The following is a 20,985-nucleotide window of genomic DNA, read 5'->3' as shown; positions in this document are numbered from 1 at the left end:
ATAGTATTCATTGACGTCAAATGCTATGCTTTTAATTGAGAAAATAGCGATAGTACGTAGCTATGAACGGAAATTTTTAATTCGATTAATTTCTTACAAGCAACAAATATTATTTTAACCTAATTTGTCGTCACTATTTGTCCGATTGCAGATACAAAAATATTATGAGATTTAAAATAAAAATGGAAAATCTGATATTTCAAAGTATGGATACTTAGGTACTTCAGAGAATAACTTCTCAAATATCTCTAATAATACTTTGCAACAAATGTTGACACAAATATCGGATAAGAGCAGATAGTGTCGATAAAATAGTTTACTTCGTATTAACTGTATCGATTGGTTGTAATCAAGATAATGCAACTGTTACTTGATATTGTAAGATAATAAATCGAAAACGATCATTTTTCGACTCGATTGTATATAATGTATCTTTCAAGAATTTTAGATAACGCTTCAAGTTTCCAGAATACAGGTTCAAAGTTCCGCCTTCACGCTTTGAGTGTAAAATAGCAAACAGAAAAAAAGTGGTCGTAGGAGCCGCAATGAAATATTTATACAACTTAGAATATTAACGAATTAATGTAGTTTGTCGCATCTACTGTCACGTTGAAGACCTAATCAAATAATGGAAACAGTATGGATGATATTTTCATTAGTGGATATTTTCCTTTCATTTCTAGATCGTTCACATAGATTTCAGAGTGATTAAATGTCACTAATGTATTGAGTGATAGCAGTCTAACAAATGGTTCTCCTGTATATCGAATAAAACATTATATACTTCTTCCGCGACAGTAAAACAGACAGTCTCTAAGAAGAAGGCAAGCATTTAGTTTGATTCCAGAACCCTTCAACGTTCTCGAAATGATCGAGCAATTGAAAAACGAAGAAGAGAAAACTAAAGGCAGCAAAATATGGAACCTGTTTAACGCTACAAATTATAAGTCACTGATGCGTCATTGCATCTGGTTGAATGTGCTCGTGGGAATTTTGCGTTGCAAAATGGAACAGTCGAGATATGTTGCACCGAAGTCCCGTTTTCATTTACACGTGATCTTCATGGTCCTTTTCGTAGTAATCAATATATTGGTGTGTGTATATATGATTAATTTTAGTAGCGCATTGACTGAAGCATCCATGATTATACATAGCAATTTTATTACAATTTTGAGTCCTATAACCATTCTGTGGTGTCTATATTCGAACGATTCAGTTGTACAGATGATTCAGAAGGTGGCGGACGTGTCTGATTTGTTGCCACCAAGAACCATGCGTAAATTAGCCAAAATGATTTACATAAAGGATGCGTGTCAATTAATTCCATATGTGTTATATATACTACCCGTCAGTACATTATGGGAGATTCCGTTCGTTGGCACTATCACTTGGTACACATTTTTAACGGTGATTACGGCGAACGCTTTGTACGTAAACAACGTGTATGTATTGAAAGCTTGTTTCGAGAGAATAAATAATTCTCTAGAGAAAATAAATTCAGTGCTGATAAAGGATGAACCACATCTTCTTCGAAGAATGTATCGCTCGCAGACAAATCCTATGTTGCTCTCGGAACTGAGGAGCCTTAAGAAACAACATTTAGCAATTAGCAGTGTTGTCAGTTTGATCAACGAAACGTACGGCATACAAAATATCTTTGCACTCTTGCTTCTGTTCGTCGATATCACATTCAATGTGTACCATCATATAGTATTTTCCTTCCAAAGTGATATCACTACAACATGGTTCATCGGTTTTAATGAGTATGTCATTTATCACTCCTTTAATATCGTCGTAATTATTTGGACTGTTGAGATAACCAAGGATGAGGCACAGAAGATTGGCTACAACATTCACCGAATTGTCGTGAACACTTTTGACGAACAAATGACAACGGAGGTAAAGCAAGTGATAGACATTTGGAACTATTGAAACTGCTTGAACTTTAACATATAATCCTGTCATTTTTATCCGTACAGTTACAGTTATTTTCTTTGCAAGCGCTGCAGAGCGAGAACGCATTTCAGGCATTGGGTCTTCCGATAGACGCCACCATTGCGACGAAGGTAAGTAAATCTGATTCATAACGAAAATTCAACTCTACTAATTGTGCTTTTCCTTGCAGCTAATATGTTCGATAACCACCAACGTGCTAATACTCATACAATTTCTGTTGGTAAAGCCATGTTGAGGAGTTTTTCTCTGACGATCTCGTGTTGCGCGAAATAAACGATCAATTCGTGGCGAACGCAATTTTCCTATGGAATTAATTATAAACTGAAGTTTCATCTTTAATCACGCTAAAAGCATTCGACAAACTATACAACGAACAACATGTACGACAATCTTTTAAAAATTGACGTACCCCTGAATTATTTATCCACGTTACTTCTTGCGTTATTGGACTTCCTTTTTTTAGTTTTATATGCATTATCAAGACAATCGTTTAAGTTGTCATGCACCATTATCTTCGAGTCATAAAAAATATTAACAGTCTATCCATTTTCATTACCAGGAGGTATTTTTACAGTTAGCATTCTTTAGTTGGAAATTTGCGCGAGTAATATCAAGTTTCTTTTGCTTTAACTTACGAAGTTGTGAAAAAACGATGACTGAAGCTTGGACGAAGACGAACGGATTTAAGGAACGCAAGAAATGGAGACCATTTCACGCTACGGATTTCGATTCATTGATGTATCCCTGCTTCCTCATGTGTGATATACTTGGAATTTTTCCTTACAAATGCGGACCTTCAGGATATTCAATTTCAAGGACTCGTTTCATACGTTGTATGATCACGGCGACCCTGTTTTTGAGCATGTTAATCTCCATTGAGTATCTATTAATTGTGGGCATAGCGACGGTCAATACCATACCCAAAATAATTCATCAGCATTTTTACTTCTTCATGATGACAACTATCATCTTGATAACGCACTTTCAAACCAGAGCAAAACTGTACCTGCTTCAGGCTATGCTGAATATATCCTCTATGTTGACTCCAAAGGATTTCAACGATTTGGCGAAATTTATCCACGCAAAGGACATCGGAATATTTTTATTTGTTATAAGTCACTTACCAAATTGCTTTACTGCTGATACACATATGACGATAAGGAATTTAGCTTCGTTTTCTACCGCGCTAAGCACCGTCTCCATGGAAATGTTCTACATAAATTGCGCGTGTGTTCTAAAAGCTTGCTTCTCGAAAGTCAACGAAGATATATATCAATTAAAAAAACCTACCAGTCAGAAATTTCTGCGTAACGGGCAGAATACCCCTTCATTGTTGACAAAGTTGAAGAGCTTCGAGGAGAAACACCTATTAATTAGTAATGTCGTGCAGCTGTTAAATAAAACGTTTTTTCTACGAATTACCATAGCAACATGTATTACGTTCGTCAGTGTTACCTTCAATATGTATTTCTTTATATTGCGGATGAATGGGGGGGAGAACGGGGTGAGCTACTTAAGCTTTTGGTACTTACCATATATCTCTTCCGCCGTTTTTCACTTCTGCAAGTACGCCTTGCTAATTTGGGCCTGCGAATCAGCGACCAGTCAGGCCGTAAAAATTCGCGTTACTCTGTACGACGTCTTAGGCGAGGTGTCCGATATGACTATGAAACGCGAGGTAATTTAAAACACATCTAGTAATTAATGTTGCAGTATTTGGAGCTTTGAGAAACTTAGGAACATTTCTTTGCTCTTGACCAGACTGCAGCGCCTGTAAACTACTTACCGCTGCACGCCCGTGCACTGCGTTTCCTCAGACACAATTGTTCACTGCTCCAGCTGATGCTATGCATTAAATAAGTTCACAACCAATTGAATGTTTACGCAACCACTTTGATCTAAATCTATTTTGTGCTTTGCAATATTATTACTAATTTTTTTCATTAACTCTTCCAAAGATAAATGTTCTATTAAATTACAGGTAGAGATTTTTTCACTGCAGTTGTTGCACCACGAGGACATATTCTCTGCGAAACTGCTCAAACCGAATGCGGCTCTCCTTACGCAGGTAAGAAACCTAAATTCCGGATTGTTTCTATTCATCGTTTGTATACTTCATCAAAGTGGAATCGTTACAAATAATTCTTTTACAGATAGTGGGAGGCATCGCCCTGTACAACCTGATACTGATTCAATTCTTACTGAACACCGTGATATGCATGTTCAAGCATATGGAATAATGAAGGATTATTTGGAAGATTATGTGATTTTTTAGCAATGCAACTTTTAGACACTTTTTCAAATTCCGAAATTTGCAGAAGCAATTTGGTTGTGTTCGATGTTGTGCGTTTATACTGTTATGGAAATTTCAGACGATCAGTAGATGTTCTTAATCTTTCTTCTGAATACTTTATTGATAATGTAACAATCGTGAGAATTTTTAAATATTGACAATATTGATCGCTTGAGATCTCCACTTGGCCCACCCCAAACGAGAACCCTAATCATGTCAGTCTCTAAATGTAAACTCGTCGTCGTCATGTACTACGGACTTGTTTCAAAACGCATTTATCGCTATCGCTTTCTTCAAGAACGTGCCGATTGCGTATGTCGGCGTCTGTCATTTAAAATTGCGGCGTAATTTTTAGACAAACCGTCTGTTATCGCACATTATCGGTCACAAGACACTGCGATAAAGGATCACATGTAGAGGACGTCCTTCACCTTTCTTGAGCTAAATCGTCGAAAACAGGGTTCATGGTGGTACTATCAAAATTGGCTTTAAATAAAAAAGTCTATAAGAACAGCATAAAACCAACACTGTTCGCCATTTCATTTATGAAATTAGTACAAGAAATTTTCATACACCATATTTCGATAAATGTAATTGTTTAACTGTCGTAATTATTCTTCGTAATTATATTCTTATCATGCTGTTTTTCTTTGAGTGAGGAATGTGTCAAAGTACTTTCGTACCCACTTTGTCCGACAATTTTTATTGATATTTGTTGTCTACTGTGCGTGGAATAAATTATTGGCACAATGAACGCATTGTTTTTTACCGGAGCTTATACGTAGGTCGTAAAATATCTTGTTTTCGCGGCCAGGGTTCACGCAGCTGAACAGATCAGTTCAATTTGAATCGGAAACTTCGTTTGCTAGAACAGCAAAGGTGATCTTTTCAAGGAGAAATGTCACTTACGTGCGTATGCACGGGGTGGAGTCGAGTCAATCTATTTTTCCCAAGGTTAATGTCGCGACGGGCAATAAAGTGCGGAGGTTGCAATTACTTTCAACTAAATACAATCACGTATAGACGATATTAATACCATAAAACGTTTGGATAACTACTGACGGCTGGTCGATACTGTTATTGTACGCGTGGCTTCTTAGGGTTCCTTACTAAAAATGTGAGTCGATGCAGGCCTTGGTTATGTGGGAACAGTTATTTAGTGTAATATCTTATAATGAACTAGTTTAGTTTGTTATGACACCTGTTATGGGATATGTATATGCATACGTACGTAAGGGTATACGTACCTAAGGGTATATTCATGGTGCAAGATATGTAAAATGAAAACAGACAAACATATGTATTATATATTTAATTTATTATATTTAAATTGTGTACATTACATGTGTATATTCATAAGAAGAACAAAAAGATGTATTATCAATTTTATACTCTTCAGGTTTACTTCAAGTAAACCTGAGGAGATTCGTCAGTTGTAAATGTTCTAATTTCCTGAGAAACTCTGTACATTATATTTCTTAAAGGATATCGCATACATAATTTTAGAAAAATAATAAAGAAGAGTTTCACGAAGAAAGAGAAAAATAATAAAGAAGAGTTTCACGAAGAAAGAGAAAAATAATAAAGAAGAGTTTCACGAAGAAAGAGAAAAGAATGCTCGAAGTTGCTGGTGGTTTTCGCGAGAAGCAGACAAAGGAATCGTTCTTTCCAATCTTCATCCGCCAACGCGCTTCCGGTATCCAGCGTTCCGCCAGCGTGTCTCCTGCCGCGGAGCAAGATCGCGAAAATACAGTTAAGCACACATTGAATATCCGCGACCCCGAGAAATTGAACTCGCTGTTAACCCAATCAGCTTTTTAAACGGTGGAGCTCGATTCTTTTGTCTAATTCTGGCGGCAAACAAACGGCCGATTTGTCGTGTAGGCGATCACGCGACTGCGCGAGTCATCGCGCGCTCCCGAGGCGCCGTTAGTTATGACCGATACGCAGTTGTTCAGTGTTGCGCCAACAGTCGTGCGGTGAGCGTGCGTGCAGGGTATTATTCGACTCGTCGGCTAACCGACTTTCGTTTTTTATCAATTAACCGCACGAACGAAATCAAACGCGATTCGGCGGGAGTTCGCGGCGAGTAAACCTCGCGCAACGTCATCGATCCACGTGCCCGTCAAAGGGGGTAGTTCGGACTCGCGCCTCCTTTCATCCCCTTTGAGCTAACGGCACGGTTTCGTGCACAGAGACGCGTTTCACGTAATATTTCTGGTGACTGAGAAAAATTACTGGGACGATTAAATAAACTGGAACCAAAAGACCAAACACGGTGTCAGTGCATATGAAATGTATCAAATATGGAACATTATCAGAAAGGAATCTGAACTTCTTCCATTCACGCTCGTCGATCTTTCTATTGTACGATGCCTTCTGTTTGCCCGACGCGGACAAAACCATAGGTGTACGTGACTATATATAGAGAAAACGTGCGCTATGCCGTTCCAAGCGTTCTTAACTGTTTGATGGGTTTCCTGATGCGAGAAATAAGAAGGCCGGAGTACCGTCGTGAGCTTTAATTTCTACGTGATGAAGTAAGTACCTTTTAATTCTAATCACGATTAAGGGTGGAACTCGTGGGAGACTGGCCTTAACACGTGATGGTATCGTGTCCGTTAAGTTGGCAGCCGGAAACTATGTTGATCCTATTGACTTGAATGTCAACTTATCGGACACGACACTACACAAATTGTTTCCGCAGTTTTTGAACTTTCTTTATATAAATAAATTATTTTTGCCGTGGATTATTTCGCATATGTTTCTCCGAAGTATACGTAGATTTAATCACGCTTTTAAAGAGTTACAAAGTATTTTTGATATCATTCTCTGTCACAAACAAGATAATCTTTATAATAAAATAACATCGATATTTGAAGTTTCAAAACGCTACTTGGACATTTTCAAATTTGGAGCTAAAAAATAATTGTTGAATATAAAATAATATTCTGATGCTGAAAAGTGTCAAGTTTTTCAGCCACCAAATTTTTGGCGAGGTACAGCATTTTTTGAATCAGCTGTAAAACGCAGAGCATTTAAGAAGTTGACCTACTTGCGGTCAATGAATCATGCAGCTACAAATTTTCGAATGTCCAAACATCAAATTTTCTAGGCTTTCTCTACGCGTTCTCATTTTTTAAGACTTCTCTCTGCGACTTCTCGAAAAAGTTCAGGCAAATTCCTTTTATCCTTATTCTACCGTACAAGAGGAAAAAATCGTTTCACATTTATATAACTATATCTTGCAACTATCACCGTCAGTAGAACAAGTTAACAAGAATTTATGGTCGCAAAGATTAGTCCATTAGACAGTGTCGTTCGACGTACGTACATTCATTCTCGTCGCGAATCGGATGGAGAATAATTGTATGGTATTCGTGTGCATGTTTTTGATCGGTTCATAAACAGTGCAAGGCAGAAGCCCGACTGATTGCGAAACAAAGTGTTATCGAACGCAAACGGTGCTCGTTTCGCCAGATGATCGATAAGATTTCGCGTGGTTTACTCGGCTCGAACAATGTTCGGCTTATTTGTTCCACGTTTGAGACAAAAGCTGTTTTGAAAGTTAGCCTTCGTCGTCTGTATCTGCCGTGCGAATAAATATTTTCGTCCCATAGCCGTGACGCGTGGCTCGTCTTCGCGAAATACCAACGGATGCGATATTCGCGTTGACCTACCTGCACGATCTCGTGTGCGTTTTCTTCCGATATGAAATGTACCAGAAATGAGCGGGAAAGATAGCGGGATTTGTTAAATATTGGGTCGACAAAGTTCGTTCACATTTTCTAGCTTATTCGAATAAAATGCACCTTCAAGTTCAATAACCTTTTGCTATCTTTTAGGCTCATATTTGATCGTCGACCTCGGACTGGAATTTTGTAAATCAACGGAGTTGTATCGTCAAGATGTCTCTCCTGGCCGACTATTTTCGCCATATTTATATATAGAAAGATAACTTGATTACGTAGAAGTAGTGATGTCATTTACCAGCGTCACCTGGAACTTTCACACGATCCAGCGCGACTAACCGTAAAAATAAGCCGGACTGGCTCGATTTTCTAGCGGAGTATGCGGACTACATGCAAGAATAAAATTTGATATTCAACCGATTCTCGGCTACCTTTTCCTGCTCTGCGTATCAGTCCTCCCGACCTTGCTTGGCTCTCCCCACTATCGTTTCTTACCCGTTTCTCGACTCCAATCGGTCGACCTTGTCTACGATAGTCATTGTCACGGTGCTCCGCTACGGGTACAAGTAAACTGCACCGGTGCAGTCAATGATTTGCAAAAAAACTTGTTTGTCCGCGAGCCAGCATTAACTCGCGGCAATTTTCATGGAATCCACGCTCTGCGCCTGTTCGTTGACTTGACGACATTTACGTGGCGCCATTTTCCGTTGCTTCTTCGAAACGCGGTTCGCTCGGTTTTCCCTGTGCACGATTCCTGGAAACATTTGCAACTATATTTTTTCCCGCTTTTATCGGGACCAGTTAACCCAATATCGTTGGGCAACATTTTGTTCTAACGATATTTAACCAGCGAGTTATATAAGATATTTGCGATGTTTACAAACAAACAGGGAATTATTGTAGCAGCGTCACGAATGCGTGTTCGAGAACAATTTCGACGATGTTTGGCTGTATGCTCCGTCGGGCGAGATTATCGACGTTCTCGAGGCTGAATATTGTGTAATTAATACGTCGAATCTCTTAGGCGTAAATAGCTCGTTTCTCGGAATATTACTTCATTTCTTGCACTAGTTACGCTCAGTCATGGTATCGATATGTTTCGAACTTACCGATCAACCTAGTTGCAATGTTTGCAATTTTTACCGATTACAGTATCAGCGCGTTCTTAGATACCTGGTGAATCACGTTTAGAATCAACAGCTTATACTTGGAATTTGTAAACAGTTAATTTAGCAGTAATTGCAATTTTCTGTGGAAATTATCCAGCACGTCGATCGAAGATTATCCCTACACTTCTGAGTTCACCGTCAAAACTAATCCACTTATTAACATTTTATGGACAGTTTCAAGTTTATCGCAAGAAATAAGATTTTCCTTCAGAGTCATAAAATCGTTGATACCGTTTGGAACCAAGCTTATGACCTGCCATAAAATAGGTCTGGAGATCCTTTTCGAAGGACGAAGGATCAATAATTCCTAATCCGCTCGACCTTGGTACAAGTTCTCGTAAAACGGAACTTCGCGACAAATCGATTCCTTTCAATCGACTTCACTTTGTTGCAATGCAGAACCGTTCTCGCTGAAATTCCGCTTCGGCAGGAAGGAAATTACTAGTCACTTTATCTATCGCAATGTTCGTTACGTCACGATTGGATTTTCCAGCGAACTCGCTGTACGTACATTTACATAGATCCCCCGATCTGCAACTTTATTTGTCACTTTTATCTCGTTCTTGGAGTCGATACATTTACGAGAATCGATGAAACCACAGCACGTTAACCGATGCACGTTATATCCGTGTGCATACCTCGTTCTAAGGATCGCAGCTATTCTCGTAATCTAGAGCCAGTTTTTAGCCGTAGACTTTCTAGAGCTACCAGCCGTGTCCTCTTTCGCAGCGTTCAGTGACTCACCCAGCCGATGATGACGATGATGCTAACTGTGATGGTGCTATTTTTTGACGAAGAATCTTACCGCCAGGAAGAGAGAGATACGGCAGCAGGAAATGAATCAAACTGATTTTGCAGGCGCCAAGCGCTTGTCGACAGATTAACCCTCTTACATTGCTATTTAACCCTTAATAATCACTAACTCTGCAGTTTAATGTAGGTAAATATTCAATTTTATTGAAGATTTTATTGGAGATGGGGTGAAATTCCGCTTGTGATCTTTAAGGGTTAAAACATTCCTCAAAGAATTAAGCACTGAAGCATTTTTATTTTCTGTACCCGACTTTTGTATCATTTGAATAAACGTATATCTTCAGATATGAAAGGGTATCTCCCTTTGAATTCACATATGTTGAATTCTCATTACATCCCTTAGTAAATATTCTTGTCAGAAGAAAATCATTATGCGCGTAAATAGTAAATATAGTAGTAATAAATTATTATTACAGTAAAAAAGACAAAATCGTGAAAAACTGTTCCATCTTTAGCCTTCATTATAGTGTATTCAAATCATATTCTACGTGTCATATGCATTCGCCAGCACAAAAATACGTTACGTGAGCCTTACATAAATATTTATGCGACGTCATACATATTATTGATATGTTATACTTTATCAACTTTTTAAATAACGTATTCCTAAGAAATGCAAAACATGAAAGAGGTAAACATAACATTTGAATACATTGATTTTTCATTTCTGTCAAACAGCAAATTGACAGTTTAAATTCAGATCGATAACATAAACGGTTATATCTTTAGTGCTCGTTTAAAAAGTTCAGGAAAGAGCATTGAATACAGCTCGTAACAGAGGACATTAGCTATCGCGGTACTCAATTACTGCGTTCGTATTCTAATTTTTTAATCGATCAGAAGTTTTAATTGCATCTATTCTCCGATACAAAAACTTTGATTATGTAATGATAATTGTTATTACAGCATCATAGACAAAACAAAGTTATCTTCGCTCGATTTTCAAAGTCGAAGTCGCAAAGTTGACTCGCAAAAGATTACGTGATCGATATTAAGGAGATCGAACAACGTCACGTTAACGTCACAGTAACGTAACGAGGGATGAGTTCGGCAGCTGCTGAATTTTTCGAGTTACGTAAAGCACCGATTCAAATTCACCCGGAAGATTCAATAGGGTATTGGAACCGAAAGATATCTCTCGGTTAGGTCTGCAAGGGGTCGTCGAAGAATGGTTTCTTTGTGAACGGTTACGCAACCGGTGGTTTTATTCAACGCTTTCATCGGTCCAAAAATGTTTTGGTCTCATTGAAATATCGAGGCTACGCGTTTCGAACGACCTACTAAACCGCCGCGATTTCATCAATTCTCGCAACGCTTGAGTAACCATGTTCAGGAAGAAAATTTATAGATCGTGTCGTGCTTGTTGCTCTATGGTCCGTTGATTTCCGCGCTACAGATAAGCACAGCATCATCGGCACGCGTTATTTATCTAGATCGGCAAATAAGCTCGAAAGCGCAAGTCATTTTTCCCGCTTTCCGGGTATGGCAAGCTTCACGAAACCAAGTTCCTGCTAAATGTTTGCATAGTCAAACAAGTCTGATGCAACGGTAGTAAGTAGAATGTGCAACGACGTACATAGAATGAATCCCGAGTGAAACGGGATCGCTGGAGGATAAAAGTAGAAAGGGGCGTGATGTGATCAGACAGAAAGTGATCGAGCGACCAGGCCTTGTTCCCCTTCGATTCTGATCCACTTTTACGATACGCGACGTTGTTACATGATCTGCTGCTAATAATTTATGTAATATCACGAGGATGATTTTATTTTTCACGTGTGGTTATGTTTGAGTACGTAACTTGCGGTACTTCTACATCTCTACGTTCCTTCAAATACCTAAATACTTAAGTACTCTGTGTCTCCTTAGTCCCGACTGAATAGCTCTAACATCTCTGTATGTCCGATATCTCTATTTTCTCAATATCCTTATAATTCAACTACCTCCTCAGCATCCCCAGAATTGCCATCAGTAGAACATATGTGTAGTACCCTTCTAATATATGTGTAGTATCCTTCTAACCTCGCAATCCCTCCAATCCCCATGTCCCTCTAAACTCGAGTCCCAGAAATAGCGCAGTAATTTGAAGTAAATTAATTAGAGCAATTAGCGTATGAATCCTCGTCATTCATGAGTTCTTCAACCCTTAATAGTACGCGAGCACCGTGACTGAATGACGTAGCGATCAGCTGCTACGCACATCGCTTCGAGACGTCGAAAGTGCAAGCTGTGTCTCGATGGTGCAACTCGAACTGGCTACCAGGTCGTAGATCCGATTTATACGTATATCTAGCTAGGCATGTATGTATGAGCATGCACACGAGCGTACACGAGCAGCTATCGTCGCAGATCGCGAGCGTGTACAAGACGAAGACTCGCGTGTAAGGGACGCGTCGCACACGTTTTCGTTGGATGATTACGACGCTGAAGGAGCATACTTTTTATAGCCACGCGCCGTTACTATAGTTGGCACGGTCTTTCGTCAGAATTGTTCATTAACGTGACGTGACCGGGCGCAAAACGATGATCGTTAAATTGGTGCCACCGTAATTATTGCTCCGCTTTGACGTTCGCTTTTTGCGCCGTTCGTTATCGACCGGCATTTTGCAAGTTTGGTTACGCACGTGTGCGGCTATGCACCTTTGCCTTCTTTTTAGATAAAAACGTACTCTTGTTGACGCATTTTTTATATATGGTTGTTTATGCATATAGACTGAACGCTTGTTGCGAGATGCGTAAACCGTACGAAGAACTGATTACACAATTTTTACTTTGGAACACATATTTAAACTATCAGAAGTGACATTAATAAACAATCAATCTTTTATGTAATAAGAAATTGAAGATGTGCTGTAACCAATTATCTTTGTTGTCCGATTGCGGAGCAACGTGATCAAAGAGTGTTACAAGAGTCAATTGAGTTAAGCGTGTTTCACATTTAAAGCAGATTCTGTATTCAATATAATAATTACGTAACGAAATAATTGCGGACGTTAGTATATTTTGATATTTTGCGTCGCTCGCAAACGATAGTATGGCAAACATGTGAGGCCATTTAAAAAACGTGAGGTAATGGGTTCAAGTTCCTTTCAGACTGGAGAAGCAAAACATTTCATTAAAAAACATTTATAAAATATGTTAGATTTATTGTTATTGTTGGTCCAATTTCAACAACAAAGTCGAAACCAAAGTCTTTGTAAATTTAACTTTTTCCTGTTTTTAAACCTGATGCAGTTTATAGAACTTGTTTTATAACAAGCACTCGAAAAGTAATAGTCACAATAAAAATTAGATAAAGCAGTTGTGAATGCACATAAATATTTTCCAATATTAGAAGACCATTTTTAGCAGACATTTATTTTTTGCAGGCAGTATCGTCCATTTCTTGATCACATCTCGCTGCAAAACATCCTGTAACTCTGAACAACTAACAACAAAAACCGCCAATGTCAGCAATAAAGCTGAGGAAGAAAAACAGTCGTTTCAAGACAAAAGCAGTCTTCTTAGTAATTTGTCTTTTGAAAGAAAATACGAGCGTTTTAATAACAAGTCTTTTGACTTTTATTTTTTTATGCAGTGCTTCTTTGTTCTCAGTAAGTTTATGAAATTGCTGCATTCAATCTGTGGCTTTCTAGGGTCACAATCGAGTGTTGCAGTTCTCCAAATTCTTAAATGTCCAAATATTCAAATTTCTGAATTGTCAAATTTTTTACTAAGCTCTTTGATTTCAAAACTTTTTGGTTTCTACTTTGGAATTCTTAGATTTACAAGTTCCTGGTTTAAAATTTTTGTAGTTTCTACATTGTAGAAATGTTCAAATTTCTAGCTTAATTCCCACATTTCCTAGTCGCATTTTCTAGTTCTCAGACTTTTTCGACATCTCATGTTCTGAATGTGCCAAACGTCCACTGCGCTATAGTAGTCGACTCCAGACAAAGGCACTTGCCAAAAGTGGAGAACGCAAGAAAATCCCAAGTACAAGTTCTACGAGCCGAGTACCTGTAAGAATGGTAACCTCCCGCCACCGTAAGCCAAGAGAGTATACAATTAGCACAAGAATGTGAACTTGATCCCTCGTCTACCGCTGATACTCTATCTGCGGTGAGGTGAAAAGGCGATCGAATTCAGGATCGCTTCAGGTTCGTGTAGCGCGTGAACACGCGTGCCAGGCTACGCTGACCGATCGCGAGCGAGGTGTCAAGGCCAAACGGGGACTATAGCTCTCGCGGGGCAAGTGGGTGGAAGTCATCGACCCGCTTTGTGCACACGTCTGCAACACGGCCAGAGCGTCGTTTACTCGCGGCGTTGCGCGGTGCTCGAGCGGAAAGACAGGTCTCTCGATCGGACACAAACGAAACAGAGGTAAACGCCCGTTGCAACGCGTACGGATTATGGCGAACACCAGGACCGAAAACGGCAACGAGTGACGCAACGGCCAGCATCGGGCAAATATTTGGCACGAGACGCGCGAAACCTCGTCGTGTAGCGACGCGGAATAAGGTAGCGGGATAAATAGACGAATAAGATACGCAGTACGGCGGGCTCGACTATGGTAGTACACGTGGAGGAACATTATTTGCGTCGAAAAGTTGGAGTACGAAGGCCGCGGACGGCTTCTGCTATTCGCACCGACGAACGGAAGATTTATGCCCGCGAGCAGTAAACTCTGCCGGACCCGATAAGCCGTCGAGCAAAAGACCGATACTGTTCTTCGTGGAAAACGCAGTTTTTCCGCGGGTTTATCGCTGACATCGATTGTCCGGAGTACACTGCCAGCTTGTTCGCTTTCCTGGAAAAATGCTGATCAGCGGCTAAAAGATCTTGATGATGGTCTTTCGCTTGGTGGACTCAGAGCTTTCGAGTTTAAGCATTTGGGGAATTTGAGAGCTTGCAAATTCCATGATTTAGGAATTCAGGGATTCGATATCTTTCGAAACTCAGAGATTTCAGTATCTCAAAATTTGAGGAATTTGAGAATTTGATGACTTGAGTTTGGAGGTCCTAGAGTTTAGGTACTTAGAGAAAATTTTTGATTCGAGAATTTTACAATATAGGCACTCTGTAAATTTCTCTGTAAAATACAAGATACATGAAGATTTCCTTTATACTTCATCGTCGCTTGTTTTCACAACTTTCCTCAAGCTCTCAGTTTTCCCCAAGCTCTCTCCACACGCCACGAGTCACAGGAACTTCGGAGTTTCCCATTGCTCAAATGTTATCTTTACACGATACAATAATTAACACAATACGTAAATAATCTTCTGTTCAAATAGAAATGGTCTAGGAAAATGAATCATTGTTCATTGAGACTTTCGGAAGTCACTTAGCACCACGTTTCGATCCATCAAACTGTTGTTCTTCGGAAACAATGTATCCCGCGTAAATTGCACCGCATCTCTTTATATCCGTCGAGAAAAATAATCAAATCTCGAACACAGCGTTCCGTCGATTGTGCGAAGCGTACCACGGTCTAATTATATTTACGCGCTTTGAATTAGCAGCACGGTGAGTTGGCCGAATTCAAGGCTGTTTTTCGTAAACGATCGGAAATATCTTGGTACTACGTACCAACTATCATATAACGATGACGCATGAAGTTTGGTAGTCAGCGATTTTCGGGATCGAGATCTATGACGTCCATGCAAAAACAGTGAAGGCCTCGAGCCTACTTATTGGCTTGAACTTTAAACATTAACGATATATAATCGTTCGAGATCCAACTTTGTGGTAGAATGTGATAAAAATTATTTTCATTATGAAGGTGGTTGTATGTTAGTTATATTGATCGTTTCTGACATTTTGGGGTGCAGAGGTTAGACTGCTGCGATGTGAACGATTGTCGGGACTAGGAGTATGTCTAAGGATATAAGGAGAAAGGAGTTTATGGATCTAACGATGTTTGGGGATATCGGGATATAAATGTCTGGAGATATAAGAACTGGAGGATGTAGAGAGCCGAGGATGTAGGGGTCTACATATGTAGGAGTCTACATATGTAGGGGTCCACATATGTAGGAACATGGAGTTGTAAGAATATAAACATGTAACGACCTAGAGATGCATGGATTTGGAGATCTGAATCTTCCTAAAAATTTGGAGAATGGAACCTAGAAATCTATGAAAACTTAGAGGTCCAGATATCTAGCAATCCACACATGCATGTATCTAAATATCCATAAGTCTGAACCTAAAAATTTTGTCAACAATGTCATAAAATTTCGATCGACCGATTGAAACCTCCTAAAACCTTATCTATGCAAATTCCCAGTTTATCAGTTGACATTATTTATGTAGCGATATTCCGAATTTCAATTTACTTTCCTTGTTCGATAAGATTTTGGTACAACGGGTACTCCCCATGGCCTCACAGTCAAATATGGTTGACCAGTGACACTACCAACGCCAAGAACGTCTCGTAAAACATCAGCAGACGATTTAATATTTTCCCTGTTTTCCTGGCAACCGTGTAGGAAATCGAGCGACGTACACAAGGTAGATATAGTCGGCACGCAGGGTACCACGTGATGCTAGCATGAATATGAAACTTGTTTACAGGACAGACGACTACGTTTGCCGTAGCAATTCCGTCGAATAAGGTGCAGTTATAAAGAGAGCCTTGATTTCATTGCCATGGTGGATGCGCACAAGGTGCGTGTCGATATTTTCCGTTGGGTCCTGATTGCAGACCACGAACACTTGGATTAATTAGCGACAATTTGCGGTTAAGACAATTTTCTTCTTGCGTCGTTCTTCCTGTGTCCAGTTTCATACGACATTTGCTCGGGTATATTATGAACGCAGAACTGTTTAACCATTCTGTTGAAAGAACATTCTTTATCGAGTTTCGTGGAACTTTCAACATATTCCGGCCAGTTTGTTTTAACGAGAAAATTTCTGTTTCCACGTTGCGTACACTTCGATTCTTCGAAACTTGTACTGCATGGAATGCAATAACGCGATCGGAATTCGTTATTGTTTCGGTTTCCCGCGTTTCCTTTCTTATCCGTGGCACTGTGACAGGAATGTGTGCTAACGAGAATTATTCATCGTCAGACAGTGTTTGCTATGGGGACTTTTCGTGCTTTTGATTCTTTTAAGAATTTGCTATTTACAAGTTCATAATGTTTTATTTCTTAGATACCCAAATGTTCAAATATTCAAAGTTTTGATCTTTTTGAATCTTTAAATGATACTATTCAATTCTCAAATTCTCAGATCCTCAAGTATTCAAATATTCAACTTCTCACTTCCCTTCAATCCCAAGTAACATATTCTTAAATCCTCAAATTCTCAGATCCTGACATATCCACATATTCAGTCTCAAACCTCAACTTCTCACTTCCTTTCAATCCCAAGTAACATATTCTTAAATCCTCAAATTTTTAGATCCTCAAATATCCACATATTCAGTCTCAAACCTCCACTTCTCACTTCCCTTCAATCTTAAGTATCATATTCTTAAATCCTCAAATTTTTAGATCCTTAAATATCCACATATTCAGTCTCAAACCTCGACCTCTCACTTCCCTTCAATCTCAAGTACCATATCCTTAAATCCTCAAATTTTTAGATCCTCAAATATCCACATATTCAGTCTCAAACCTCGACCTCTCACTTCCCTTCAATCTCAAGTATCATATTCTTAAATTCTCAAATTCTCAGATCCCCAAATATACAAATATTCAGAGTCTCAAACCTCGACTTCTCACTTCCCTTCAATCTCAAGTATCATATTCTTAAATCCCCAAATTCTCAGATCTCCAAATATCCAAATATTCAGAGTCTCCAACCCCAAATTCCCTTCAATCACAAGGACCCTAATTGAATCCCCAAATCCTCCAAGACCATTGGGCCAAAGAATCGAAACCCAAACCCCAGATCTCCAAGTATCCAAATTCTCAGATTCCCAAATTTCCAAATATTCAGAGTCTCCAACCCCAAATTCCCTTCAATCCCCAGTACCCAAATTGAATCCCCAAATCCTCAAAGACCATTGGGTCTAAAAATCGAAACCCAAATCCCAGATCTCCAAGTATCCAAATTTTCAAATTCCCAAATTTCCAAATCCCCAATTCCTAAATCCCTCAACCTCCAAACTTTGAATTCTTAAATCTTCTTAATCTTCAAACATGTCTACGTCTTCCTGCACGTCACCGCGTTCACCGCGTAACACCGTGCGCGTGCATCGCTTGACGAGCACTTGAGTCATCCATCACCGCCTGTGCGTAAACAGTCATTTATATTGTTCGCGCAAGTGAAAAATAATTTTTTTCTCGACTATTATGCATATTATGAAAAATACCGATTCATTGAAGCATTATATATTACGATCCAACGTTTTGAGTTTCTCAATAACGCAAATCACGCTCATGAATAGCTAGCGCCGAGAGGAAAAAAAGGTGTTCAAAGAAAGGGTTAAAAATGTCAAATAACGCATTAAGCGATTTCCACAGTGAGAAGATAAAGGTCGAGAAAAGGGCGATCCTATCGTTACCTTATCTTGCGTGATCAATAAATTGGAAGAAAAAAAGGTAACCTAATATATTCATTTGCTGTCCCCCTGCGGACAGTTATCTGGCGATATGGAACGCGCGTGCACGGGTCGCCGTTTATCGCTGCTAACGTTACAGACAAACAAGAAAGCCTATTACTTTTCATTAACATTTTCGCAACGTATCTTGACGTCGAATGCACCGCCCATCGGAGCACTTGAATTTCTAAACTTCACTTATCTGTTTTTGCAAATGAACTTATTGAAACCCAGAATTGTTTTCTCCAATTGTGCAATCGGGATCTTTGTTTTCTACCTTGCACGGGGCTGTGTAAACTCTGGAGACTTGGTCCTGAATTAATATTTGAAGTGAGGTGATCGCAAGGATGTTTTGATCTTATTGTTTGGTTATCGTTTTCCTGTCGAACACCTGTGTAATCACGTCTTACTTCAAAGATAACTAGAAAGGTGTTATTTGGGTAGTTAATGACAGGCAAACGCGCTGAAATTGTACGTTGGATCTTAACCCTGTTATCGGGTCACTGTGAATCGTATCTCGAAAAGAAGTTAGGTAATTGAACCCAAAATTTGAGGAAGCAGAATCTTGTGGAAACAAAAAATGATTTCAATGTGATTCTTCAAAAGTAATTTCATATTTTCTTGTCACGGTTATTACTCGAATGGTCTAAAACTTATTTGCATGATAGCGTAGATTCTCGACGTTTAATATATTTTTTGTCAAAAGTCGTAAGCCGACGTCTAGACTCGAGTCGAAGGCTGTGCTTGGTAAAAGCACGCTTATCGTAAACACCGCTCGTCCACAAAGTGTTAAGTTGTATTTAAACATCGTACGATTTCGATTGCGGGAACAGAAACTTGTTTATCGACTCATAAAAACAGTCCAGAGACGATTACGTCGATCCGTACAATGCGAAGATTTATTATTTCACCTCATAGGTAAGGAGCTATACGTTTCAGCAATGAAATAGATACATTCGGAATTTTCTGTGACAGTGCTTTGAATAAAATGAATAAAGTATATTCATATTTAAAATTTAGATGTACGTTTGTTGTGATCGAAGATTATGGAATGAGTTTTACGCGTGGATTTAATACGCTTGACATCGTTGGCGACCGACGTTATGAATTTTGTATAGTGACATAATTAGAAAGGAGATATCTTGATGCATTATGTTAAAGCAGAGTACGAATTAAAATGTATACATGGTAAGTTTAATGTCCTAAAAATACTGAGGTTTAAAAATTTTCTCCGCAATCTCGTTTAAAAATTCCGATGTAAAATTTCAGGCGTCACAAAGTTATCAGTGACAATGCAGCGATGCTTATCGATCGTAAAACTCTTCCGTAAATTCACGAACAGTGACAGAGGATGTTCTTCACCGACGAAAATGCGCGTCTTAATTAGTTTAATTTATGAACATTTTTCAAGTGCATTGCCCTTTCGGTATCTCTGTACAAAAACTCGAGTAAACAGATAAATTTTGTCGTGACTATCTTTGACAGAAAAACATGTCGCAAATGCCTAAAGTTCATTTTGTCTTACAATGTACCCCAGCATATAAGTTCTGCAAACACACGATTGCGAAGCTGTGCAACGTTCTTCAAAATCAACACTCATCGTCACCGATTCTTCTTCTATACAAGAAAGCTAGAAAGTTTGCTTTTGTTAATCGTGCAAGATTGACGTCAGCTCGCTGTATTCTGAAGCGTAATATCGTAAAATATTCCTGAATTAAGTGTTCGTCGTACATGTACAAAAAGAACCGCAAATACCGACGGTGTTTGTGCTTGCTAATCGATTATGTGCGAAGCCACAATGTTCGCGGATGCTATATAATTTATATCTAATTATTTCTGTTCGAGACGATGCTAGAATATTTTTATAAATGGCGTACGGGGAACCTTGGTTTTTACGACAATCATTTCGGGCCGATTTACAAGGTTGACTGGTCAGTGAGCTCTCGCAGATCTGAACGGTATCTTTTTTTTGGCCATGGACGTAACTAGGATTTTGGGATTGGGGGGATCTGAGGAGGCAGGTTTGGGAATTTGGGGAGTTGAGGACTGAGAAGATATTTGGAGATTTGGGAATTTAGGGGTTGGGGATGTAGAAGTTGGAGGTAATGAGATTTGGGGAATTAGGGAATTGGGAAATGTGGGAATTGGGGATTTGAGAGTTGGGAAATTTAGAAATTGGGGGTGATGAAAATTGGGGAATTAGGGAATTGGAAAATTTGGGAATTGGGGATGTAGAAGTTGGGGCGCTGAGAATTGGGGAATTAGGGAATTGGGGATTTGAGAATTTGGAAATGTGGGATTTGGGGATTTGAGAGTTGGGAAATTTAGGAATTGGGGGTGATGAGAATTGGGGAATTAGGGAATTGGGGATGTAGAAATTGAGGCGCTGAGAATTGGGGATTTGAGAATTTGGAAATGTAGGATTTGGGGATTTGAGAGTTGGGAAATTTAGGAATTGGGGGTGATGAGAATTGGGGAATTAGGGAATTGGGGATGTAGAAATTGAGGCGCTGAGAATTGGGGATTTGAGAATTT

The 20,985-nt window shown here is 39.2% G+C and overlaps 1 protein-coding gene across 8 annotated transcripts; it reads left to right on the top strand.

Moving 5' to 3' along the window:
• Positions 1-80: 80 nt before the first annotated feature.
• LOC100883445 (uncharacterized) lies at positions 81-12,904 on the top strand. Of its 8 annotated transcripts, XM_076533139.1 has the most exons (6): positions 81-1,899; positions 1,980-2,066; positions 3,938-4,024; positions 4,110-6,789; positions 7,870-8,022; positions 8,095-8,361. In XM_076533139.1, exons 1-4 carry the CDS (start codon positions 868-870, stop codon positions 4,194-4,196), a joined length of 1,293 nt encoding a protein of 430 aa, XP_076389254.1. In that variant the 5' UTR covers positions 81-867; the 3' UTR covers positions 4,197-6,789; positions 7,870-8,022; positions 8,095-8,361. The 8 variants fall into 8 exon arrangements, with proteins under 8 accessions (XP_076389254.1, XP_076389255.1, XP_076389256.1 ...); XM_076533140.1 differs by lacking the exons at positions 7,870-8,022; positions 8,095-8,361 and adding an exon at positions 9,840-12,904; XM_076533141.1 differs by lacking the exons at positions 7,870-8,022; positions 8,095-8,361 and adding an exon at positions 9,798-12,904.
• The last annotated feature ends 8,081 nt before the right edge of the window (positions 12,905-20,985 follow it).

Source organism: Megachile rotundata, chromosome 6 (assembly GCF_050947335.1).
Source record: "Megachile rotundata isolate GNS110a chromosome 6, iyMegRotu1, whole genome shotgun sequence".
Taxonomy (NCBI): Eukaryota; Metazoa; Arthropoda; class Insecta; order Hymenoptera; family Megachilidae; genus Megachile; species Megachile rotundata.
This window is presented reverse-complemented; position numbering and strand designations above follow the sequence as displayed.